This window comes from Cetorhinus maximus, chromosome 1 (genome assembly GCF_964194155.1).
Source record: "Cetorhinus maximus chromosome 1, sCetMax3.hap1.1, whole genome shotgun sequence".
NCBI lineage: Eukaryota > Metazoa > Chordata > Chondrichthyes > Lamniformes > Cetorhinidae > Cetorhinus > Cetorhinus maximus.
Window position 1 is genome coordinate 34660335 of NC_135879.1, and position 26876 is coordinate 34687210.

Consider the following 26876-nt stretch of genomic DNA (forward strand, 5'->3'; position numbering starts at 1 on the left):
AGGAAATCTGCTGTTCTTATCTGGTCTGGCTACACGTGACTCCAGACTCACAGCAATGTGGTTGACTCTGCCCTCTGAATAAAGGCAATTAGAGATGGTTAAAAAAAATGCTGGCCTATCCAGGAATGTCGACATCCCATGAACACTTTTTTTTTTAAAAGGTGCGGAAAAATTTGTACCTCAAATGGGCCTGATTTCTCAGGGAAGAGGGAGGCTGTACAAATGGCAAAGCAGCAAAAATAGTAAATGAAAGAGAGGGGATTGGTGGGTAAATCCTGTACATAGTTTCCATTTTTCCTGCTTTTATTTTTTCTCACATTATATTTTTAATCTCGAAATCCTCAATTCTTCACCACAAATGTCCTAATAAACTTGCCTCTGATAAAATCCAGCTGCTTATAGTGATCTCCTGCCGATCGGCAAATTTTCCTCTTGTAACCTTTCCACAGCCAAATACAGATTTATCCCAATAGCTCCTGTAAGTGAGCAACTCGTATCCCAGGAAGAAGATCAGTATAAAATTGTAGCAGAGGGTTGTAAAGAGGAGTTCCCATGCAAGCAAACTGAATGCTATTCTTAAGGGTATATCATCACAAGGTTGTGGAACACTGCAACTGTCACTCATGCTTACTCTCACACCTTGGTGTGACAAACTGATAAACATCAACTGGCGTTCAGGGCCCTGCCATTACTAATTTGAAAACAAAAACAGAATTACCTGGAAAAACTCAGCAGGTCGTGAGGACTCAAAACGTCGACTCTTTTCTTCTCCACCGATGCTGTCAGACCTGCTGAGTTTTTCCAGGTAATTCTGTTTTGTTTTGGATTTCCAGCATCCGCAGTAGTTTTTTGTTTTTACCATTACTAATTTGGCTGGATTGACTCATAGTTTGTTAGCACACACAAAAAATTATATGTTTTTTATGATTTATGACAAGACTTAAATAAACGGGCATCTGTGATTACAATTGAAGAGACTGTTTTTGCTTAAATGCAGCCAATAGCTGAAAGAGGTCATATGCAAAGTATGTACATAATGATGTGTGTGTATGACCGCAGCCTGAGCTGAAGAAAGTTCACATGCAACATTATGAAAGTACAAATCTCTAAAAAGCATCAAAACAAGACTAATAGTGTTATCCAATGTAAGGAAAAAATATAGGTTGTAGTATCAATTACTAACATAAAACCTGTTTTAAAGTTCTTTCATGGGATGTATGTGTCGCTGGCCAGGTCAGCATTTGTTGCTCATCCCTAATTGCCCTTGAGAAAGTGGTGGTGAGCAGTCTATCTGGCTATCTGGTTTTAACTTTTCTGTTGCGGTTTGGTACAACAGAGTGGCTGGCTAGGCTGTTTCAGAGGAGAGTTAAGAGTCAACCGCATTGCTCTGGGTTTGGAGTCACATATAGGCCATTGCTCGACAATATTAGCTCTATGGGGGTAATTTCATGCCCTCTCTCAAAATGTATGAGGGAAGGGAGGTCATTTAATCATGTGGGGGGGGGGGGTGGGATGGCGTGCGGGCACTCTGCCGCCTTCCATCCTCTGCCAAAATTGAGTCCAGGGCTGGAAGGCTCGTGGTCAGACTTTCCACCCAGATGCCAATTGAGGCCCTTAAGTGGGCAATTAATGACCACTTAAGGGCCTCATCCTGCTGCCGCTGGTATTAAACCAACGCCAGGTGGGCCACTTGGGGAGCGCGACAAGCAAACCTGTGCGAGCCTTTTGCGGGCCTGATCGAGGGACCCAGCATCGTGAAGGTAGGGGGTAGCTGAGCGCCAACCCCTGCCTTTGCTGTTGACCCTCACTCCATGAAAACACTCCTGCCATGACTTACACCTGGTCTGGGTTGCTCCTCGATCCTGAGCCTCCGGTGGCTGTCATTCCCGCAGCAACCACCGCCTCCCTAGTGACACTGGTGAGCAAGAGAGCTGCTGGCCTCTGATTGGCCACCAGCTCTTGGAGGGTGAGATTGCATCTGCATCTTGATCCCAGGGAAGGCCAGAGGCACTTAATGCCAGCGGGGCTTCCCGGGGGATGCAACATCGGTCTCTCACTGGCTGTCCAGCTGCCAGACCCCTGACACTCCATAAAACCTCCCATGACGAGTGCAGAGTTCATACTTCTGCTTTTAGCATGTCCCAATAGAATATTCAACAGAATACATATTAAGAACCTATGACACTAAAGCGCAGTACGGAGGAACTGCTGCACGGTCAGAGGTGCCAAACTTCAGGGGAGATGCTGAACCAAGGTCCCGTCTATCCTATAAGGTGGATGTTAAAAATCCCATGTCATGGCTCAAAGAAAAACTTAAACTATCACTAAAATAAATTATCCAATCATTTATCTCACTGCTGTTTGTGGGACCTGGTTGCATACAAATTAGTTATTATATATCCCTCCATTACAACAAGTGCCATCCCTCAAAAATACTTATTTGCCTGTGAAGTGCTTCGGGATACCCTGAGATCATGATAATTATTTGATAAATGCAAGGGCTTTTTTTTTACATGATAAAGACAGAAATGAAAAGTCTGCTTCTTGGAAGACCACTGATTTTTCTTAGATATAATGTTTGAAAATTTTAAATGTCCAAATTAATCAACAGTGAAGAGAAAATGACATGTCACCATATAGCATACAGACTAGTGATAATGTGCCACTAAATACAGTTTAAATAGATGACAATTCATTCCAGAGGGAAAATAGGTGGGGCCTCATACTCAGGAGGTAAAGCACCAGAAAACAGCTGATTCATATTTAAGATGTTCCATTCACTGAAATCAATAGATGGAAAACTAAGAGCAGTGCAGCCAGTATAGGGTCTCAGATGTGTCCCGATATCTGGACATGTGGTTCTTCCATGTGTGCTTGTTGCTGACTCTGAAACTTAAATGTTTACCAGCTTGAGAAAAATTAATGAAAAATAAATAAATGTTAAAAAAAATCTTCCTCTGTATTATGGAACAGAAATAAATTTTAGTATTCTCATGACAAATCTCTTTTTAAAAAAAAATCTGGCTCTTTTGTTAAAAATGCAATAGTGCAATAGTTAAATTTGCAAATTTGAAAGAGTTAAATTTGCTGTATTGTAAATCAGAACTGAGATTAATTGTGAAGGAATTTAGGGTAGGTAGTAAATTACTAATGCTAAACCTCAGACTTCATGGAAATTTGTCTGTCAGAGAGACGACAGAAGCGTTATTCTCAATGTGCAATTACCCCAGCCATTTTCAACAGGATAATGAAACTGAATCCCTGGAAACTGACTTTAATATCTTTCAGAGATGGAGCACCTATTGCAATACTGGTTAGTATAATCACAATTTATCCGTAACTTTTCCATAATACATACCATCATCTGCATCAGTCGCTTTAATGGTTAGGATGCTTACTCCAGGGGGAAGGTTTTCCATCGCTACAGTGCTGTAAGTTGAAGGGCTGAAAATGGGAAGATTATCATTTACATCCAGCACATTGAAGTAAACTCTCACTGTGCTGAACTGTCCGCCTCCATCTTCTGCTCGCACAGTCAGAATGTAATATGGTTGCTTCTCATAGTCCAGGGTTTGAGTCAGGTTGAAAACGCCAGTCACAGAATTGAGGAAAAACACCCCATCTTCATCATCCTCTTCTACCATGTATGTGATTTCCCCGTTCGTACCAGAATCTGCATCACTGGCTAAGGTGGCTGCCACAATGGAGCCTAAAACATTTAAATAAAGAAAGAAAAGTGTTTAAAATCTCTAACAATATTTTTTAAATTGTAGCACGTTGTGATTCTTCATAGAAAGATATGAAACTTTTTCCCATTTCTAAATATTTTCTTATTTTCTTTTTGTAAAGGGAAGGGATTACTTAACTTCAATGAACAATTTTCATTTCAATATCATCAGTAACATCTTGTTTCTATCACTACTCTTGTGGCTTGCCTGTTTCAAAACAACTTTCATCTGTGCAATTTATTAACTATTAAAATCGAAATGCCAAAACCCACAAGATTATGGTGTACACTAGTTAAAATAAGCAGTTTATTCCATTTCTATACTGTCAATCATTTGTACAGAAGCACTTTGCATAATACTTTTTACAAAATTATTTATCACTAACAATTATTGCCGATCCCTAATTGACCTCGAGAAGATATTCGTGAGCCACCTTCTTGAACAGTTACAGTCCGCGTGGTGAAGGTGCTCCCACAAAGCTGTCAGGGAGGGAGTTCCTGGACTTTGGCCCAGCAATGATAAAGGAACAACAATGTATTTCCAAGTCAAAGATGGTGTGTGACTTGGAAGTGATGGTGCTGCCATGTGCCTTCTGCCTTTGTTATTCCATGTGGTACAAATTGAAAGTTTGGGGATTGCTGTCAAAGAAGCCTTTGTGAGTTGCTGCAGTGTACCTTGTAGATGGTACACACTGCAGCTAGGGTGTATCAGTGGTGGAAGGAGTATATGTTTAAGGTGATGAATGAGGTGTCAATAAAACAACTGCTTTGTTCTGGGTGGGGTTGACCTCTCGAGTTTTGTTGGAGTTGCACTCATCCAGGCAAGTTGAGGGTATTCATTGCACTCCTGACTTGTGTCGATAGAGAGTGACAAGTATTTGGAAAGTCAGCAGGTGAGTTGCACACCTCAGAATATCCAGCTTTTGACCTGCTCTTGTAGCTACAGTAATTATTTGACTGATCCAGTGATTTTGTGGTCAATGATGACTGCCGCCCCTCTGCCCCCAACTCTGTGCCCTCCCTACTGCCCCCCCTCCCCCAGGATATTGATCATAGGGATTTAAAAATGGTAATGTTGTGGGAGGTGGGGAGGTGGTTAAACTCTCTCCTACTGGACACTAAAATAAAAGCAAAATACTGGATTCTGCAACTGATATAAGAACAGAAAATGCTGCAAAACTCAGCAGGTCTGGCAGCATCTGTGGAGAGAGAAACAGAGTTAATGTTTTGAGTCCAATATGATTCTTCTTTGGAAAAGTCCATTCTGAAGAAGAGTCATATTGGACTGGAAACATTGGGGATAATTTTCCCCATATCGGGCAGGGAGTGCGGGTGTGGGCGCTGGCGGGCGTGGTCCTGATCGCCGCTGACAATCGCGGCCGCACCGCCATTTTGCGCAGTGGGCCAATTAAGGCCCACCCAGCATGTTTGGCGACTCCTGGCGACGGTGGGAGTGTGCAGGCGCAGGCGGAATGGCAATCGCCGCCGGGTCCAATGGCGACCCGACGGCCTGTTTAAAGGCCAAGCTGTAGCTGCACCAAGGCTGCTGTACATGGCCAAAGGTTGGGGGCAAGGTAAATCTGAAACAGCCATGCAGGAGCGGAGGGCGGGTAGCCAGTGTGCACCCAGGTTCTCCGATGAGTGCCTTGCTACCCTTCTCGAGGAGGTGGCAGCACGACAGGATGTGCTTGTCCCCGAGAACAGGAGGAGGAGGTCACCCCACTTGACCAAGCGTGCGTGGGAGGAGGTTGCAGAGGTCGTGAGCTCCCACAATGTGGTGCTCATGGACCCAGTGCCACAAGCGCTTCAATGACCTGCAGCGGGAAGGGTGAGTAGCATGTTAGCATCATTCACTGCACCCATCATGTAACCTTCTCCCCCGCTGGCACCCCACCCATGTCTAAGTGGCCTGAGTGCAATGAGTCATTGATGGCATGTGTCCTTAGCTGGGCGGCCCACCAGGTATTGCCTATGCATTTGTCAGAATGAGAGGGTTGTGGTGAGATGGGTTCTGCACCCGCAGCATGTGGTGCAGTGACACCCACATGACTATGGTGGGTTCAACCTGGAGAAGCCACACCCAGGCGAACTGGTCGAATTCCACGACATGTCGAAGTCAGGGTGATGACATGGTGTGAGGGGATCTTCAAGGTGCTGTGGCACAGATGGATGTGCTGCCCTCTGCGCTCCACGTCATTGTGCCTCCTTGCAACGGCAGGTACAACTGTGTTCCCAGCTGTGATGAAGGCAGCATGTGTGGTAGGGTGGGGGGGAGGGGGTGTGGAAGGACACACCAGACATATTAGTGTGAGTGCCAGCCACTAGCAGGGGAAGAATGTACTGCAGACCTGCAATGGCCAACTGGGCTTGGGGTGGGCTGGTTGCGAGGAGATTGACGGTACAAGTATTACTTATCAATGCAATTTTTTCATCTGCAGGAGAAGAATTCTCATAACAGTGCCGAGTGGCTGAGGACTGGTGGTGGGCTAGGTCGGATTTTGATGCTCAGAGAATTCCAAAGATCCACAACCCTTTTAGCAAAGAAATTACTCCTCATCCCATTCCTAAATGGCCAACCCCTTATCCTGAGACTGTGCTCCCTAGTTTTAGACTCCCTAGCCAGGGGAAACATCCTCTCAGCATCTACCCTATCGAACCCCTTAAGATTTTCATATGTTTCAGTTGGATTCCTCTAATTCCTATAAATTCCAGAAAATAACATGTGGAGTCATACATTGAACCCCCCTACCCAGGTACATTCTGTGCAGTTGCTGCCCCCAAGTGCTTATTCCAATCAGTGTTCAACATGGACAGTAGGTGATAATCAGCAAAAGGTTTGCTTGCCCGTATTGACCTGATGCCATGAGACTTCATGGAATCAATGTTGAGGATTATATACCACTATACTGCCAACTCTTGTAGGTCTGACTTACTGGTAGGACAGAACAGGGCCAGGGATTGAGATGGAGGATTCGGGGACATATGTCTGTAAGGGATTCTGGGACCTAAGCCAAGCTGTTGCTCAACAGGTCTGTGGGACAGCTCTCCCAATTTTGGCACAAGTCCTCAGATGTTAGTGAGGAGGGTTTTGCAGGGTTGACTGGGTTGGGTGTGCCTTTGTTGTATCTGATTTGGCATGTGCTTAATAAGCACCTTCTGCTTTTCCAAAAGATCTACTCAATAATATTGTAGAAATTTCAATTCAGTAGCAATCAGTTACTAATATATATAATATATAACACAGTGGACTGATCGGTAGGCTGGTTAGGACTATGTTATAAACTTATTAATATTCAGTTTGGCAATGACAGCCTAGCACAGTAAACAGTCCAGTAATTGAGCAGGTGACATAAAAGCCTTAAAGTGTTCGTATTCTTTTTTAATAATTAACCTTTTAAATGTTTTGGTCATGCTGTCTTTTCCACTTTGGCCATGCAATGTTACTACCTTTGCAAATCCCTCAAAAAAAAGTGAAACTAGTGCTAAGTAGCACTGTTTCTATCAAAGGAGAGGAAGTAAATAAATGGAGAGCAGGCAGCGAATTTCATTCGAGCTCTGTCAATTGTTACTTCCCTGGGAATGCAACAGAAGCATCAGGGTAAATTTAACTTCACCACCACTCCTCCCGCCATCCCACAATCCCTTACTCCTGGATAGGCAGGAGAGGATACGGCTTAAACCCAACCATAGGCAGCCACAAACACACCAAATTAACCACAACATGTCTTGGATCAAACAAACACCGCATTCTGCAGGGGCGGGTAAATGATTATAATATTTGAATGAGGCTTAGCTCCTCAGCTTTTGGGATCCAATGGCATTCTATCTTCCAAACCTGCTGCAACAATCCCTGTGATCGGTCAACCCCTCCTCATGATCTCTCTCCCAAAATCTCTTCCCTCCGATTGCTCTCTGCAATCTCTCCCCCCTTCCCAAGATCTCTCCCTCTCCGTGATCTATTTGGCGTGCCATGAGTCCCCTCAGAAATCCCTGATCTTCACAAATTTCTGAGGCCTATCCCCAGTGGTCCACAGTTGTGGTCTTGTACTCAAGTTTTCTCGCCTGGCAGCTAGCCAGCCTGCAATGTAGCTGACAGGCAGGTGGCAAAAGGAGTAAAAAAAAAAATCTAATGATATCCTGCTGTTAAATTTGGCAAGACATCTATGTTCCCAACATATCTAGGTTTCCTAGCCGATTACACATGCCTCCGTTCCCTCCCCATAAATACTGGGGCATTTGTTTACAGTCGCCTTCGGCAAAGTTATGTGATGGAGTGGGAACAGCTTTTGGGATGCAATGGAATTCTATCATGTAAACCTGCTGTAACAATCTTTCCCCTCCCCCTGTGATCGATCGACCCCTCCCTGTGATGTCTCTCCCAAAATCTCCCGTGAGAACACCTCCGAGGACAATCCAGGCCCATGACCCCTCTTCGAAGAATGCAAAAATTGAAACATTTTGCTCATTATTTATGGAAGGCATGATTTCAAAACACTCCTATGTATTTATTTACCAAGATATATTTATACAGGATATTCTAGTTAAGCCTCAGAGCTTGTTTACTATGCATTTCTGCTCAAGGGCAGCTGGCAGTGCAATCCAGACCAGAAACAGAGAAGATACAGCACAGATCAGCTTGGGATAGTTTATAACATATGGAATCCCTTAGCACTTGGCCTCTTGTTTTGCAGACAAGTAACTAACAATTACATATTAACAATGGAACTTGACCCCAGTTAACTGGAGTCATGTTCAGCATGATGCCAGTACATTACCGACTTAGGCCCAGAATATACCCGTAGCCAGGAAGTGTGGATTGGATTAATGCCAAAAGCAGCGGGTTCGATCGTCATCTGGCTGAGGTAGACTCCTTGCCTTACCCGTAGTTAAAAAAAATCACAGCACTTTGCCATGCGCGGCGAATAATCGCCAAGGACCTGCGTTCAGAGAACTGAAGTAGATTAAAGTGTGAACAGAATCATAGGGACTGCTCCTAAATTAGCTGTCCTGACAAGGTGGATGTTAGTTTGCTAATATTCCATTAATATTATTATTTATTAATATTTAGTATTAATATCTTGAGGTTTGCTTTAGTTTCTGGTCTTACCTGGTGCAGCGTCCTCTGGTATATCAAACGAATACACATCCCTGGAGAACTTGGGTGTGTGATCATTAATGTCACTGACGGTGATGTTGATTCTCATATCTGAAGATTGCAGCCCATCATCGGCTCGGACCAATAAGGAATATTTGGAACGGCGCTCTCGGTCCAAACGTTTAGTGGCCAGAAGATCTCCGGATTCTGGATCGATACGGAAACTGTTGTCCGCCCCGCTAATAATTGTGTATGTCACAAGAGCATTTGGACCCTAAGTTAAGGAAAAATAGAGTCACGTGAATTCCAAGTTCAGCAATAATAAAATTCTCTGATCTTCATGCATCATGCCAACATCGTCAATGAGGCATGGCTGAAGCATTTTAAATATCAAGTTTGCCTTTCATATTTAGAAATGAAGTTTATTGATGTATTTTCAGATCAGATACAGAATGTTTCAGATACTAACTGCAACTTATTCCTGAGATTGCAGTAATGATGCCCTGATTGTTAGTTCCTCCTTTTGAATGTGTTCTTTCAGCCAGGATATGGAATGTACCAAACGGTAAAGTCAGGATTTTCCTAATTTATACAGCTCAGGGGCAGGCAGTATAATGGTAGCAAAATCAAGGAAAATCTGGGAGGAGGCCTATTCCTAAATTTTGGCCTTAAACTAGATTTTCCTCCCACGCCACAGGATGGCAGGTTGTTGGCTGTCCATTCACTGCCCACCACATGTAGATGACAGCAGGAAGAACAGGCACCAGCAGGAAGGCAGGGCACAGCAATCTACCAAATTGCTTTCTCATTTTCTGTTAAAATTGCTGATCCCAAAGTCAGTCACGAAAGTCTAGCAGTAGTTCTTGCTGCAGAATTGAAAGGCCTACTGATTCTGCTTTTGAAGGAAGAGATTGCAAGTGATGGGCACCGTTCACTCTCCTCTGGCCAAAATAATTTCTTTTATTAGGTTTCTGCCTAGTCCAAACCCCCCCCAAAAAATTCTACTGTCACCTCTTCAATCTCTTCTGTGCCCTTTAAACTTGTTCCCTCCTCACCTGGTGCTGCTGCCAGTGCAGCACACTCACAACTTCATCCTCAGTAATGGCTGGCTCCCTTCTTGGTGGTGGGATGCTGCTGTGTGCTCACCCTAAATTGGTAATAATCCTTGAATCAGCCAAATGGGCCATTGTAATGACAGGAGGTGGCAGAAGTCCCATCCCAATCATTCGCTGGCCAGAGGAAGAAGTTTCAGACCTCGCTGTCCAAGCTGACACGTGTTGCTGCTGGTAGAAAATCTGATCAGAAGCAACAAGATCCATGCACAGCATCGGAACAGGTTTCAGTGACGGAATAATTTCCTGTCTGCAATCTGAGTTAGAAATGAGTCAATGTCATTGTAGTGGTTTGTACCATTGGATTAAATTATTGCCTTTTAATTGTTCCCAAGTAAATAAACTACTAAAAACCCTTCACTAAATTACTGCCTTGTCATCATGGTTGCTTACATATCTAGTCATACAATAAAATGAAGTGGGGACTATGGTAAAGAGAAGCCCTTGTTATGAAAATTGGATATCATAAGTTTGTGTGCACCTACGTGTACTTTTGTTTGACAAGGTAAAATAGTCGAAAAACCTGAAACATATCAGCAGGGCAAAGGAAAAACCAAAACATAAAGAAGAGTTTTACTGATGGTGGCTGAAGCAGTGCAGAAGAGGAAATATGTAATCTTGGTGATGAATTGACATGGGGTTTGAAGCTGATTTTTAGCCCAAACAAAGCAATAAATTGTTAGTGGGATTGGTGCAGTCTGAGCATGTAGTGAGGCCAGGACATGGAATCAGTGGCAAAGTAGAAGAGCTTATGGCAGGGGTGAAAATGATAACTTCATCCTTCCTGATAAATTGGAGGAAGCTGTGACATAATAACCAAGTTTCATCCCACCATTGGGAAGCTGACCTTTCGCCTCGCACTCAGTTAGTAAACAGCAGCAAACCAGAAACAATTGGTTAAAGGTGGTGTGCAGCCAGCGCAGTAGTCTTCATGCTGGATTTGGATGAGTAGGAGTTGCTTTTCTTGTGTGGGGAGCTTTGTTGAACTAGGGGAGAAGAGGCATTGATGATTGAGATCAGGTGCCAGTTGTGCAAGGAGAAGGGGGCATGGCTGACCGAAGGAGGGAGGGAGGTGGTAACCCTATGAAGGCTAGTTGGGGACAGAAGGAGGAAGCTGGACTGCACAGGGAAGGTCAATATCTACAGGTGGGAGGTCAAGCTTAATTATGGGCATATGAAGGGTTAAGGGAAGGTTAATGGTGAGGTCTTGAGGGTTGAGGGTAACAGAGGGAAGGCCAAGGATGATAGAGGGAGGGTTGAGGATGATGTATGGCAGGTCAAGGGTAACGGGGGGTCAGTTCCTTTGTGCTGGGGGGATGACCAATGGTGACAGGGGGAAGCTTTAGGGTGAATGATAATTGGCCAAGGGTGATGGGGAGTGGGTCTAGGTAATCAAAGGCAGGGCAAGGGTGATGGAGTGACGTGCCAGACAGGCTGGTGACACCTTCAATGTATGAAGATTCTAGCCAGAATGAGGCCCCTGCAAGATCTCATGATCCCCTCACAAAATGTCACTGTGTAAATTCCAGTAGATCCAAAAGTTACAAATTCCTCACAAACAGCCAGACTGATGCTGCTAAGGAGTAGATGCCCATCTGGGTGCTGTTCAAATATGGCACTTGGACCTTTGACCCCGCTTCATGATTGGCCAGAGCCCTTGTCTCTGCATTCTATTTGGCTGCTGCACGATTGTGCATGGCCAGCCGCTTGACCTCCCCGGCCTCTGGCACAAAAAGATTCCGCCCCTTGAGCACAGCAAGGCCACAGGAGATGGCAAAGTTGATAGGTGACCATGGGTATGGATGCAAGGCTCCAGATCAAGACTGAAATTGAATGAGAAGAGGAGATAGAGAAGTTGGATGAGAGGTGTACATTGAAGAGACCAAGATGCTCAGTGCAGAAGCTAAGTGGCCAAAAAAACAGAGGGCATACCAGTGAGAAAGCTGGTGTAGCAGGTGGCATGCAGTGCACAAGAATTTTGAATGCCATAAAGGAAGTATGGAGCAGGGGAACATATCAGCCATGGCTCACTGGTAGCACTCTCACCCTGGGCGAGAAGATTGCAGTTTCAAGACCCACTCTAGGGCCAGAATTTTTTACTCGTCGGGCGGGCGGGCGTGCGCTCGACCCGAACAAGTGTAAAATGACACGCGATGATGTCGGGCGAGTGTCCCGACATCATCGTGCACTCGCACAATATTTCAGTCGGCAGGCGCGCATGTGAGTCAACAGCACGCCCGCCGACAATTAAAAGGCCTATTAAGGCTGTTAAAGTAATAATTAAGTTACAGTTGGCGGGCAAGCGAAAATGCCAAGCGGTCTGCAGCACGCGTTTCACGCTGGGTGGGCCTTAATTGACCTGCCAGTGTGAAATCTGGGTGGCGGTCGGCTTCCCGACCGCTTCCGCTCACCCCCGCTGAGCCCACCCAACGAGTGCAAAATCCTGGCCTAGAGTGCAAAATTTAGGTTGTCACTCCAGAGCAGTATTGAGGAAGTGCTGCACTGTCAGAGGAGCCATCTATTGGATGAGGCATTAAACTGTGGCACATCTGGCCTCTCAGGTAGATGTAAAAGATCCCTTGGCACTATTTTGAAAAAGAACAAGAAGGTTCTCTCTGGAGTTCCCTCACCCAATGCAGATTATCTGGTCAGATCTCATTGCTATTTGTAAGAATTTGCTGTGTACAAATTGGCTGCCATGTTTCCTACACTACAACTCTGATTTAGAGTGCAACACTGCCATTTTGGGAGGTCTTGAGGTCATGAAAGGTACTCTATATAAGTAAAATTTTCTTTCATTTTTTTTTTTCTTTCTTTGAAAGAAGAATAAAGAGTGGAGGCCAAGATGTGATTTGGTTTCATCACCACAGCATACATAACTTCAGCGTGGAATCATTTCCTTTTTCCTTTCTACTTTCTGTCAAACCTTTGAAGTGGGACATGCGAAGTCTGCTGGACATTCTTAAAGTATTTAATAGATATGCTGGGAAGTAAGGTGTGACCTCTTTTAAGTCCAAAACTGGGCAGAGGGCAGAGTTGAGGAAGGTCAGGATCCTGTTTTCAGGGAAAATCACCTTTATATATTTGTCCTAAAACAAATCAAGTGTTCTGTGGTGTCAATACTCAGCTGGTGTAGAGTACATTTATTTCAGCGTCATCTCTTACTTTGTTTGCAGGGTTTCTTAGATTCAATCTGTTTGCCAGCTCTTTGTTCAAATGCTGCAGATTTAGATGCAGTGTCATTAGCTTATGGGTCTGGCAGTCTTTCTCCCGGCTGGCGAAGCTGAACTTCATTTTGACATACAACCACAGGAGCAGCTTGAACCGTCCATTGATGGTTTTGTACTCTAAACCTCACAATACAAACTAAAAGAAATCCTCTGAAAAGAGGACAAAGAGCAAGGATCCAGAAACTTAGATCCGTCCTGTTTATATAGAAAATGCAAAAAAAGAAGCCTGTTTGAGAAAAAAAGCCTGTCCAACTGAAAAACAGGAAAGCGCCAATTCTACTTGGAGTGGTGAGTGCAGTAGATGTGGTGTGATATTGATGAAAGCAAAACAAAACCTGAAACTTCACAGAATCACATAAGTTGAACCACTGTATTAGGATTGTCTTTAAAAGAAAAACAATAGGTTCTGTATGGCAACATGCAGTAAATTTACCTACCGAGTCATACTTTAAAAAGCGACCTTCACTGCGATAAAGTTTTATTTCTAACCAATAACATGTGCAGTTAAACATTTTCATGTCAGCTGTAATTTCTCTTGTATACTTTAACAGTATTTTCACCCAGCAGCATTATGATCGTGGCTTGTATATACAGGTGCCTCTGCTTATTGAAATCCTTTCTTGTCATACTATAGGCAGTGGAAGGTCTGAATGAGGAGTTTCTGGACATTTGTATTTACCACAGGCTTTAATGCCTCAGCTCAGACTTAGCTGTTTCATCTTTTTCATAATGAACACCAGCTATATAAGCAGTTTTGCATTGTGTAAGTAAAAGAGTCCTGGGGGGGTGGTTCTGCATCAAGCTGGAAGGAATGCATTTTGGTGTAAGGAATATAGTTTGAAGCAAGAGAGCATTTTAAGCAAAAAAAAATACCCCACTGCACTAAAAGTATCAACTAAAAATATGTTTGATTTTTGAACAGATTTAGAACTACAGATGACTGGGAACTTCTCACATCCATGGATCAATAATCATGATCCATTAAAATTTAGCATGGTTGACATAGGCTGAAACTCAGTGACATAAAAATGAGAAAATAATAGCCAGTTAATGAGTGCTGCTGGGACCTGAAAATGACTCCATGGGAGACTCGTGGGGGAACACCTAACAGCCTCATGGGCAGGACTTCGAGTTCGGCGGGTGGGCGTGGTCAGCGGGCCCGGGAACGGCCAGGAAATGGGCCCCCGCCCACGATTGGCCCCTGACCGCGATTTCATGCTGGTGGGCCAGTTGAAACCCACCCAGCATGAAACGTGGTTCCCCACTAGTCGGGAAAGGCTGAGTGGGAGAGTGGGTGTGGGGGCCTATTGGCTTACGGGTTCGATGGTGAGCGGCAGCCGGTTTAAAAATGGCACAGGCACAGGCGTTTTCAATATTCAAGCGGAGTCGAGTGCGGCTGGACACAGCAGGCGGGAGGGCAGCTCGAATGGGCACTCGGCCCCCGGCTTTTTGAATGGGTGCCTCACGGTCCTCTTGGAGGAGGTGGTTGCCAGGAGGGACAGCCTTGTCCCCAGAGATGGGAGAAGGAGGCTGCTGCACCTCACAAAGAGGGCATGGGAGGAGGTGGCAGTGCTGGTGAGCAGCCATGGCATGGTGAGGTGAACATGAGTGCAGTGCTGGAAGAGGTTCAGTGACCTGCTGCACTTAGGATGGGTGAGTACCGTGTTGGCATGAATCAGTGTGCAGAAGTGTTATGGTGTGGCTGTCCCCCTGTGGACCTTAGGGGCACTAGAGTCTGAGTGCCAAATGTCAATGATGCCGCAGCTGGCCTAGGGGGTGAGCCCTGGCAGCTTGGACTGAGTGCCTTGCGGCTAGAGGGTCATGACTCCGACGTGCCCTGTAAGGTGCTCCTCAGATGGGGTTGGCCAGGCTGCAATGGCGCTGCAGGTAGAGGGTGGACTAATCAATGCTCCTCCGTCCTTTCAGGAGAAGAGAAGCCAGAACCAAATCGAGAGGTGGAGACCCGCCCAAACTGCGGCTGCTCACCAGATTCAAGCAGGATGCCCTTGAGCTGGAGAGCCGGCACGTTCCACGTGTAACTGGGCGTGGAGAGGTGGGGGTGTCATACGAAGGTAACAGCGCAGTGCACAGAGGTGAGTTTCGGATTGTGCAACCATTCTAGTGTAGTCTCTTCATTGATGTGAACCTCGAACCTGGAGTCCCCATTGATCAGGTCAGATGATGGCACCATGATGCAGATCTCCATTGTCTCACCAGGGTGCCTGGCATGCACAGTGACAGTGTGATGACTTTAACTAATGACGTGTCCTTGTTCTCCATTAGATTCGTCAGCACGCTCCCGCTCTCTGGACCCCAAAGGGCCACCCCTGACACTGACCTGCGTCACACCCACTCTCTGAACCAGGCACCAGCGCAGATGCCAGCACCTTGGTAGGCATTAGACCGGCAGCAAGAATGTCGGTGCCCATTGGTGAGGGCACTTCACACTCGCTCGACGTGCAGGCGGAAACGGACAGTGCCCAGGGCACTGGCAGTTGGAGGTCTGCTGGGTACCAGGGCGATGCTCAGTCAAAAGCAGATGATGAGCCTCTGGAGTCGTCCATTAGGCAGCAGATTAGGGGGGAGGCGGTGATGTAGTGGTATTGTCACTGGACCGGTAATCCAGAGTAATGCTCTGGCTTCGAATCCCACCACAGCAGATGGTGGAATTTGAATCCAATAAATATCTGGAATTCACAGTCTAATGATGACCATGAAACCATTGTTGATTGTCATAAAAACCCATCTAGTTCACTAATGCCCTTCGGAGAAGGAAATCTGCTGTCCTCACATGGTCCAGCTTACATGTGACTCCAGACCCACAGAAATGTGGTTGACTGTTAAAAATGCCCTCTGAACAATTAGGGATGCGCAATAAATGCTGGCCTAGCCAGCAATGTTCACGTGCAACAAACAAATAAAAAAAGGATGCTGGATGTCCAGCGGGATGTGCAGAAGGATCTGGTGGAGATCCATGCAAGCCCTCACACAGACAATGACCTCAGGTGGTCAGTGCCAGTGTAGGAGATGGATGAGGTACCCAGTATCCCAGCTAGGTGCCTGTCCATCAATGGTGAGCAGGGAGATCCAGGGCAACCTCACGTTGGCACATGAGCTTCTTGTCACCTCTGTGGGCTCCTCTCAGGGTGCTCTGGATGACGGCAGCAGCTCCTCCGCCAGTGACCGTGGCATCTGACGAGGCTACGATGACTGGGGAGATGCCAACTGTGGCGCTGGCCACTTCCTCCCAGGTGGGGCCAGCACAGGCTCCACTGGTTAGGGGACGACCGCCAAGGTCATCAGAAGTGTGAGTGTGTGCCAATAAGAGAGCAGAGTTAGCAGGCTGTCTCCAACGCCAGTACCAGTGAAGGCATGGCACCAAGATGTAGCACTCGGAAACACAAGTTAAAGACATCATGAGCATAAGAGGGACAGTTCAAGGGTGATTTTCTGTTCATTTATGTTTGGTTTATATGTCTGCTGGTGTAGACATCAACACCAGTAATGGTTATGTTATTATGCATTCAATTTGACAATAACATTAAATTTGCTATGGTTCTGATGGCCTGAGTATACTTCACCTTTTCTCTTTCTGTTGCAGGGTACTCCAGTAATGCTGGACATGAGTGGCTGGATACTTTATTGCACAGACATCGAGTGGACTTTGGGTGTAAATGAAAAGGTCATTTCGGACATCCAGGATGGAGGCGGCAGACCTAACATGAAGTGGAAGCAGATCTTTGGCAGCATAGCTGAAGAAACGTTGGATCAAGGCGTCCCTGGTGTCCCTGCTTCCCTGCAGGTTACCGAGGTCTGCCTCCACACCCTCTGCTTTCTCCTCACTGTGCTCCTCTTCTGACTCACCACTGTATTCATCCTCTGTGATCTGTGGAGCTACGTCCAGATCCCCTTCCCCTGGTGGGTCCCCCCCCTTGCCTGTGCCAGATTGTGCAGAGCGCAGCATGCAACCACTATCAGTGACACACGCTCTGGGGGTTATTGTAGTGCTCCCCCTGAATGGTCCAAGCATCGGAAGCACATCTTGAGAAGACCTATGGTCCTCTTTGCTGTCGCCCTTGTGGAGGCATGATTCGTATTGTAAGGCTTCTCTGCCTCTGTTCTTGGGTGGTGGAGAGACGTCATAAGCCACCTTTCCAATGGATAGCCCTTGTCACCCAGCAGCCATCCATCCAGTCGGCCTGGAGCACTGAAAAGCCTCGGCATCTGGGATTGTCTCAGGATGTAAGCATCATGGGAGCTGCCAGGGTACCGTGCACAGACTTGCAGAATATGCATCCTGTGGTCACACACTATCTGCACGTTCATGGAGTGGAAGCCCTTCCTGTTGATGAAGGCACCCAGCTGACCCACTGGCGCCTTGATGGCCACATATGTGCAGTCGACTGCATCCTGGATGCGGGGGAGCCCAGCAATCGCTGCAAAGCCTCTGGCTTGCTCAGCCTGCCTGGCATCATCTGTACACTAAGAATAAAGGTCAGTACCTGCCTGAACAGAGCTTCTGTCACCAGCTTGATGCAACTGTGGACAGTTGATTGGGAGACTCCACAAAGACCCCCCACTGAGCCACGGAAAGAGCCGGAGGCATAGAAGTTTCGGGCCACTGTGACCTTCAGAGCCACTGGTATGGGGTGTCCACCCACACAGTCGGAGCTGATCTCAGGCTCAATTATCTGACAAATGGAGGTCACGGTCTCCCTTGAGAGACGGAGCCTCCTTCGGCATTGCACCTCAGACATATTGAGGTAGCTGCATTGCTGCCTGTAAACCCTGGCAGCAGGATAGTGGTGTCTTCTGCAGCCCCTTCCGCCTTGGACTACCTGCTGGCCCTGCACACCATGTGCCTGCGCCTCTCCTCCCACAGGTCCCTCCCTTGGAAGCTGCATTGGGACACCTGGCCTCCTCTCCCTTCTGCCCCTCTCTTCCTCCTCAGAGCAGGTGCCTCCAGCGGAGAGCACAATCCCCATTACCAGGGTAAGTGAAGGCTGCCTGATACCTGGAAGGGTCCATATGGTCCGAATCCTCCAGGGACCTTGGAAACACCAATAAGCCCTGAAATGAAGCCTGGAAATACTAACAATGAAGCCTGAACAGAGATGAAGCTGCCAAGTACCAATAAGCAATCAGCAGCAAGTTATCTCCAAAACTCCTCACTACTCACACTGGCAATGCTGCTGACCTTTTTTATCCTGCCCATGGATGAGGTTTAGCAAATTGTCGGCTGCCTGCCTGCCCATTTTGCCCGTGCGACGAGCACGAAATCGCTCAGGCAACGTTAATCCTTCTTAATTGCCTTTTTAATGGCCTTCTTACCTCGTAATTGATGGCGGGCGTGATTCTGACTCCCATGCGTGCCCGCCGACTGAAATATCGCGTGAGTCCATGCTGACGTCGGGACGCTCACCTGACGTCATCACGCACCCACCCGCTCAGCGAAAAATTCAGCCCCATGTTTCTCTCCCCAGTCTGCCTTAAGTGTTAGGCCCAGCCCACCTGAGGTGCATTATCTTTGCAGTCATGATCCAAACTTCAACATCTGCAGGTTCAGTCGTCAGGATGCCCTCAGCCTGGGCCCCCAGCAGCTCTGAGAGGACTGTCATTCAGAATTGCAGCCAGGAAGCCAGAGCCTGTGACTCCTGCAGTAATAATGATGACCAGCCGCAGGGCACTGCCAGCTGTAATTAAAGAACACCAGCCAGAAGGTAAGGCAGCCCTGATGACCCAAAACCATCCTGCTGAAAATTAAGGCCACTTACCTTTTTAGGCCTTCTTTGTCTTGTTGCCTAGCACTTTCAGAACTGCCAATCTGATTGGCAGGGGTGGAGGAGGTGGCGAGTAGATGGGATGGGGGAGGGCAGGGATGTGGGTAGCAGGAGCAAAAGCTACAGACAGCTTTTTTAGATGCTCCTTTCAGAAAACGTTTCGGAAAATGAGACATGAGTCACACTGGCCCCCTTCCCCCTCCATTTACACACCTGCCCTTTCCCTCCACATACCGGAGTCATATACATCCTATGCTCACTAAACCCCACCCCACCCCCCAACAATGGGGAAAGTCCTGGAAATCCAGGGGTGGCATAAAAGGGTGAAGTCCTAGCATCATGAGCCTCCACCTGGTTTTCTTCTCTTTTGCCCCTGGAAACCGAGCATTTCCCGGGTCAATAGAAGAGAAATATCAGAACCAGGTGGTCATATGAAATTCTTTTTGCCTATATTTTAATTCATTGCAAAGTCATGGTAATGCCTCTACTAAAATAGCAGTGTGAATAATTATAAATGAACGATTTATGCATGAATGTACTGGTATTCCACAGTAACTTCAGGACAGTAGTGATTAAATATAATTTATATGTACCACTAAAAGTTTTACATGGGATTAGTACAAAGCCGGAATCTAAGTCCATCTAAATATGTGGGTGGTGGGGGAGATGAGGGAGAAATGTCGACCACTGGACTTTTCCATATTGCTTTCAATCTATCTTTTCTTCTATATAAAAACACATTACAGTGTGTGTGCAAAACCACATGCATTGGCAATCAGGATTCTTTCCGAACGTGCAATTTTGAATGCCTTTTGCACACAGAAGTGAATCATTTGCTTTGAATGCAAAAGAACAGCCAATGGCTGAATTTAGCCAATCGAATCTAAACTGGTTCATTTAACCCAGAAGCTGGATTATAGGGGCCTGTTGCGCAATTCTATGTGGAACAGGCCCGCGCTTGTTTTAGGCAGCTGCCCAGGATTAGCCTGAAGAACAAGGGTAATTATTATCTTTTATCTATTATCTTTTCGGGAAGATGTTCAAATCAGGGCCCTCCATTTCATCAGCCTAAAATTGGGATAAGAACAACAATTTTGCTATATGATATGCTGTGTCCAAACTATGCTGAATTGTGCCAGACACAATATTGGCTTGGTCCACTTTGTTGTCTTCTCAAGTGCTTGCCTGGGTGGTTAGTTCCTGCACTGAAATTTAACTCACAGAAAGACTGCACAGAGAGAGGGAGAGAGAGAGAGAGAGAGAGTGAGAGGGGGGGGAAACCAGTTGAAAGCATTAGAACCACATCAGTTCACCCAATTCAAGGAAGGGCATGCAAGCAATAGTCAACATTTTCAGGAGGGCAAATTTGGAGGGAGGGAGGTGGGAAGGGGGTGCGGTCGGAGGCAACCTTGGGGGGGAGGGGATGGTGGAGGGGCATGATCTCAGTGAGTGGTGACAGGGAGGAGTCAATCTGTTGCGTTTCCGATCCCGCGGTGCCGAAAGTCTTTGTGGGGTATGAGATTAGATATCTGGGTTGGGGAATGTGAGGGGATTTGGGGAAATCGGAGGCCTGGCAGAGCGGTGGAGGGGAATTGGGGCTCTGGAGGGAGGGATGGGTGGCTTCATGGTGGAGGGAGATTAGGGACCTGGTGGGGACGATCATATGCCTCTTGGCAATGAGGGGGAGTGAGACGGTAAATCAAAAGCCTTGAGGACAAGGTAATGGGAGGCTGGCTGAATGCAGGGAGTTCATCAGACGTATGCTTTATCCAGAAGATCGGTGCAAAGGCACTTGCCTCCTGGATTCTCCAAGCCTCACCTTGAACAACTCAAGAAATCCAGCCAACCAGACTTAAGTTGAAAAGCTGAACGACAATGAGGTTTTCACATGTAGAATAGCCATTTGGACAAAGTAGGCAGAGCAGCTGGGATTCAATGAAGCGCATGCAAGCAAAAGTCAACTTTTTTAGGAGTGGTCAAATTTGGGGGGGAGGACAGAATAAAGAAGCTAAATGAATATAATTCTTTATTTATTGCTTTCTTTGCATAGGGATACATGGCAATTCATTCTTAGGTTCACCATCACACGCACAACACAGTGGCTTCATTTGGTGAGCTAGCTTTCCAAGGAGTAAAGTCAACAGCAAATTATTATGCTTCCACCGGTTTCTCCATTACTATTACTGTCATAGACCCCCTGCTTCTGCATGAATAAAGTGAGATTTGTAATTTGTAATAGTAAGAATAACTTCATAATTGCGATGTTAGAATGATATTTGAACAAAGTGATAGCATTCACGTTCCCATAAACATGAGGAATGAAATGGACTGAAGCCATGTTTACTGGCTGTCAGTTGAATGTTGCATAATATTTAATAAATGTGGAACGCTATAAACTTGGAATGTAATTCCAAACCTCAACATTCTGGGACTTTAATATTGAGTGAATGGATGCTGACAACATTCTACATTCATTGGATACTGAGAAACAATTTCCTTTGATTTTCCACCAAAATTTTAAAGAGCGTGAAGGATAGAATGTGTTCAAGCTGATAGAAAATTAAGAAAAGTAATATAGGGCAGGATTTTCCCGTTGGCGAGCAGGGGGCGGGGCACGCTCGCTGACGCGTAAAATGACGTGCGGTGAGGTTGGGCGGAACTCCCGATGTCACCGCGCCCCATTTAAATTTTCAGGTAGGCAGGGGCTCAGCAAAATCAGCTGCGCGCCCACCGATCTGTCAATCGCCAATTGAGGCCATTGACAGAGTCATTGAAGTAATTAATGGACCTGCCCGTCCAACCTTAAGGTTGGCGGGCAGGCCAGGAGCCCTGGCGGGCTTCAGAAAAAGCATGAAACCTCATCCATGGGCGGGATGAGGTTTAATGTAGTTTTAAAAAATAATGTAATTAAAGTTTTTTAAAAGGTTATGGACATGTCCCAACTCATGTGACAGTGTCATATGAGGGGGCATGTCAGGGGATTTTTTTTTTCTCTATTTTTAATATTTTTTATTGTAGAGCCAATCTCCCTGAGGCAGCACTTAGCCTCAGGGAGATGAGTGCGCTCTTTCGTGTGCATGAGCAAAACAGTGCACTCTCAGGTTAAGGGAATCCGCCCCCCGCCCGCACAGGGAGCGCACAGCGCTTCCGTGCGGACGTCATGCTGGGCGGGCCTTAATTGGCCCACCCATGTAAAATGGCAGCGCACCCCCGAATGGGGGCGCTGATCAGAGGCACGCAAGACACTTCAACTTCCTCTCCGACGGGGGGGGGGGAGGGGATCCTGCCTATAGACTTTCTTTGAGTACCAGAACCTCTGTTTAATTTTTAACTTACCAAGCATCAAAATATCCTCTGTATTCTTTCTCACTTAATCTTAATGCATCACAGATTCATTGCCAATTCCAGAGGGCAGCCAGACATTCTTAAACCCAAGCTTAGTGTCACCAAATCACCACTTCTTGATTTATCTAGTCTTCTTTCCTACTCTTTTTAACTTTGGCGCTATCCTGCAGTATGGGCTTCAGCCGCTCACTAAGTTTTCATGAGAAACTCGATGGAAACGATAAAAGTTAAAGTTGTATCGCTTATGGGGTTGTAATTATTTGTGGAAAACAGATATTAAGTCAAGCGATGCAGTACCTACCTCATCTGCATCAGTAGCTGACAGCTGTAATATTCGAAAACCATCTCCAATGTTTTCTTCAATGATGACATCCAATGCATCAGTGGGAAACACAGGAGGATTGTCATTAATATCCTGCAGTGTTATTTCAACCTGAAAAACAACAAAGAATCTGTTAGCACACCGCTGCTGGATACAATGATAAATGAACATACAAACATACAAATTAGGAGCAGGAGTAGGCCATTCGACCTCTCGAGCCTGCTCCAACATTCAACAAGATCATGGCTGATCAGGTTGTGGCCTCAACTCCACTTTCCTTCCTACCCCCCATACCCTTTGATTCTTTTGTCAATCAAGAATCTATCTAATTCAGCCTTAAAAATGTTTAACGGTCCTACCTCCACCACTCTCTGGGGAAGAGAGTTTCATGGGCCAGGACTTTCCGGCCCCGCTGTGGTGGGACCCGCGTGGGAGATTCAGCGGCCCAGCCCAAATTCCATTGACTTGAAGTGGGACCGGATGATCCCGGTGGTGGGCGGGGCCAGAAAATCCCACCCATGGACTCACAATTCTCTGAGAGAAAAAAATTCTCCTCATCTCCATCTAAAATGAGAAGACCCCTCATTTTAAATTGTGCCCCTTTGTTCTAGTCTCTCCCACAAGGGGAAATATCCTTTCATCATCCACCCTGTCAAGTCCCCTCAGGACGTTATACTTCTCAACCTTCTAAAATCCAGTGGATACAGGCCCAGGCTGTTCAACCTTTCCTCATAGGATAACTCTCTCATTCCAGGAATCAGTCAATTGAACCTTCTCTGAACTGTTTCTAATGCAATTATGCCCTTTCTTAAATAAGGAGACCAAAACTACACACGGTACTCTAGATGTGGTCTCATCAATACCACATACAGCTGCAGCAGAGCATCCCTACTTTTATATTACAGTCCCCTTGCAATAAACACCAGCATACTCCATTTGCCTTCCTAATTACTTGCTGTATCTGCATACTAACATTTTGTGATTCATGTACCAGTACACTCAAGACACCCAGAGAGTTCGGCAATCTCTCCCCCATTTAAATAATATGCTGCATTTTTATTCTTCCTCCCAAAGTGGGCAAGTTCACATTCCCCACATTATACTCTATGGGAAGGATTTTTCGCTGAGCGGGCGAGCACTTTCCGACCCGCTCGAGCGTAAAATGACGTGCAATAATGACATCAGGTGAGCATCCCAACATCATGACGCACGCGCGTGATATTTCAGTCAGCAGGCGCACAGGAATCGGCAGTGTGCCCACCCACAATTAACAGGCCTATTACGGCCATTAAAGTAACAATTGAATGAAATTTTTTGCTGCCTGTCCAACCTTACAGTTGGCGGGCAGGTGAAAAGGCCAAGCGGCCTTTGGATTTTTTAGGAAATCTCATCCATGGGCAGGATGAGGTTTCCAACAGCAAATAAAAATGAAATACATTTTTAAAATTTCATTCATAACATAATGGAGTCACATGAGGGAACATATTTTTAACAGTGGTAACTTCTTTATTTTTGAGTTTTTAAATCTTTGGCTCCCTGAGGCAGCTCTGTGCCTCGAGGAGCTTTCATTGCGCTGACTTCTGCGCTTGCCCTCCTCCCGCCCCCCAACCCAACAGCGCTGCAGTTTCAACAACAGAAAAGGTTTCACTGCCATGTCTCCTCATGTGACACTGTCACATGTGTTGGGACATGTCCATAACTTTTATTTTAAAACATTCTGAAATTTTAAAATCCCTCATGAACCTCATCCTGCCCGTGGATGAGGTTTCATGATTTTTCAGAAGCCCGCCAGGGCTCCTGGCCTGCCCGCCAACCTTAAGGCTGGATGCGCAGGTCCATTAATGATTTCAGCTACTTTCTCAATGGCCTTAATAGACCGTTGACAGGTCGGCGGGTGCGCAGCTGAGCTGGGTGCATGTCCGCCGACCTGAAAATGTAAATGATGCGGGGTGACATTGGAACGCCCGCCCGAAATCACCCCGCATCGGCGAGCAGGCCCCACCCCACGACCAGAAGATGCAGCCCATGATGTCTTGGAACATGTTGGCCACTGAAAGTGAGAAAAAAATGGGAAGGTGTAAAGAACCGTTGGCGTTTGTTACAAGGGGAATGGAAAATAAAAGGAGGGAAGTTTTTTTGCAACTGTACAGGGCCTTGGTGAGAGCACAACTGGAAAACTGTGTACAGTTTGGTTTCCATATGAAATAGGATATAATTGCATCAGAAGCAGTTCAGAGAAAGTTCACTCGACTCATTCCTGGGATGAAAGGCTTATCTTATGAAGAAAGGTTGAACAGGTTGCGCCTAAACCCATTAGAGTTTAAAAGAATGAGGGGGATCTTATTGAAACATATAAGATCCTGAGCAGACCTGATGAGTTGGATACTGGGAGGAGTGTTTCCTCTGATGAGGGAGTCTAGAATTAGGGGACACAGTTTAAAAATAAGAAGTCTCCCATTTAAGATGGAGATGAGAAGAATTTTTTTTCTCTCAACGGGCCATTAATATGTATGAAATTCTCTTCCCCAGAAAGCAATGGAGGCTGGGTCATTGAATTTATTCAAAGTTGAGTTAGACAGATTGTTAATAGACGATGGAGTCAAGGTTTATAGGGGCAGACAAGAAAATGGAGTTGAGACCACAACCTGATCAGCCATGGTCTTATCAATGGTGGAGCAGGCTCGAAGGGTCAAATGGCCTACTCCTGCTCCTAAATCCTATGTTCCTATGTAACAATATCAACAGTGGGAAAAAGGGTCATTATACCGATTAAGGGTAATGTGTGAAAATAGATGAAAATAGCTCTTTCAAAACTAATTCCTTAAAGTGCGGACACAGTTATCTGCCATTAAGGTGGTCATGATACAGGGGATGGAAAACAAAAATTAAAGGATAAGATGAAAGTCCAGAAATTATATTGTTGATTGTTGCTCTGGTCTTTGACGGTGTTGAGAGGAAATTTGATAGAGGTATTCAAAATCATGAGGTGTTTGGACAGAGTAGATAGAGTAAAAATTTTCCTATTAATGGAAGAGGGCACAGATTTAAGGTAACTGGCAAAAGAAACAATGGTAACATGAGGAAAAGTTTTCACGCAGTGAGTGGCTCAAATCTGGAATGCACTGCCTGAGAATGTGGTGGAGACAGCTTCAATTGTGGCATTCAAGAGGGAATTGGATTGTTATCTGAAAAGGAAGAACATGCAGGGCAATGGGGAGAAGACAGGGGAGTGGCACTAGATAAATTGCTCCTCCTTGACGAAAGGTAAGTCTGTTGGAGGGAAATCCTGGTCTGGTTTGGGCCCAAGATTTTTTTGTGGGACCTAGAGGAGTGTTTATGCTCCTCCTGGTTTCAACAGATAACCAAAAATGTGAAAATTTAGCTGCAGGACCTGGTCTGTTTCTGACAAGTCTGGAGAATACCATTGTTTCCCTGCTCAGGAAACAGATTAAAGTAGAGATCGAGTACCGACGAGGCTGTTAGAGTCTGATCTCCATATTTAAAGAAGATCTGTCTTTGGGTGGGTGTCCTTGTCAGCCATACCTTAAAATTGCAGTCAGCCAGATTAGGGCAGGAAAGGAAGTGTTAAGTGTCCCATTCCATTTTAACTGATAATCCCCTGCCTGATTTTGGCCCATGGTGGGGGAGTAAAATCTCCCCCTTTGTCTAATTAAACACTCTACAATATGTGAGTTGGTGTTGAATGTAACTTCAGCTCGTACAGTAACCAACACAGGAAAGTTTCGAAACATACATACTCTACATTGATTCAAGTCAGCAACCATAGCATCGTTTCAGCAGAGTGTGTTAACCAGATTGCTGGAGGTGAATGAATACTGTTTTTAGCATTCACTTCTGTAGTTGGAGCTATGAAACGGCTGGATATCTCATACTTTCAGGCCTATAATGGGGCCAGTGCCTAGAGTCATGGGTGGGTATGTGTAGGAACTGTGGGCTGTCAGGCCAACTGTTCCATTTCCATTTTACACCCATTGACAGCACCAGGGAATCTGTGTCAAGTATGGTACAAAGCAGATGGAACGTTCAGATCCTTTATATTATCCTGAATATGACCTTTGATTCCAAACTTTAGAAGGACACCTGTTTCCTCTGGCCCCACAACGATGTGCTGACATTTCTCTCTCTCATCATTTTTATCCCCATAAGACAGAGAGAGGTGTAAACGGGCTCTGCAGATTCCTAAGCGTGGATTTAAATGACAGCTGGATGGACTGAATGGACCGTTCTTGTTCTGAATTTCTTAT

At 45.9% G+C, this 26876-nt stretch overlaps 1 protein-coding gene across 2 annotated transcripts in view; it reads right to left on the bottom strand.

The window, feature by feature from the left end:
* Nucleotides 1–26876, bottom strand: part of fat4 (FAT atypical cadherin 4) — a 397379-nt gene that overhangs the window by 174236 nt on the left and 196267 nt on the right. For both annotated transcript variants that reach the window (XM_078539696.1, XM_078539702.1), the window contains exons 3-5: nt 22591–22722; nt 8835–9096; nt 3359–3709 (exon numbers count right to left, since the gene is read on the bottom strand). In XM_078539696.1, coding sequence (XP_078395822.1) covers nt 3359–3709; nt 8835–9096; nt 22591–22722 — 745 coding nt within the window. The remainder of the gene's footprint in view (nt 1–3358; nt 3710–8834; nt 9097–22590; nt 22723–26876) is intronic.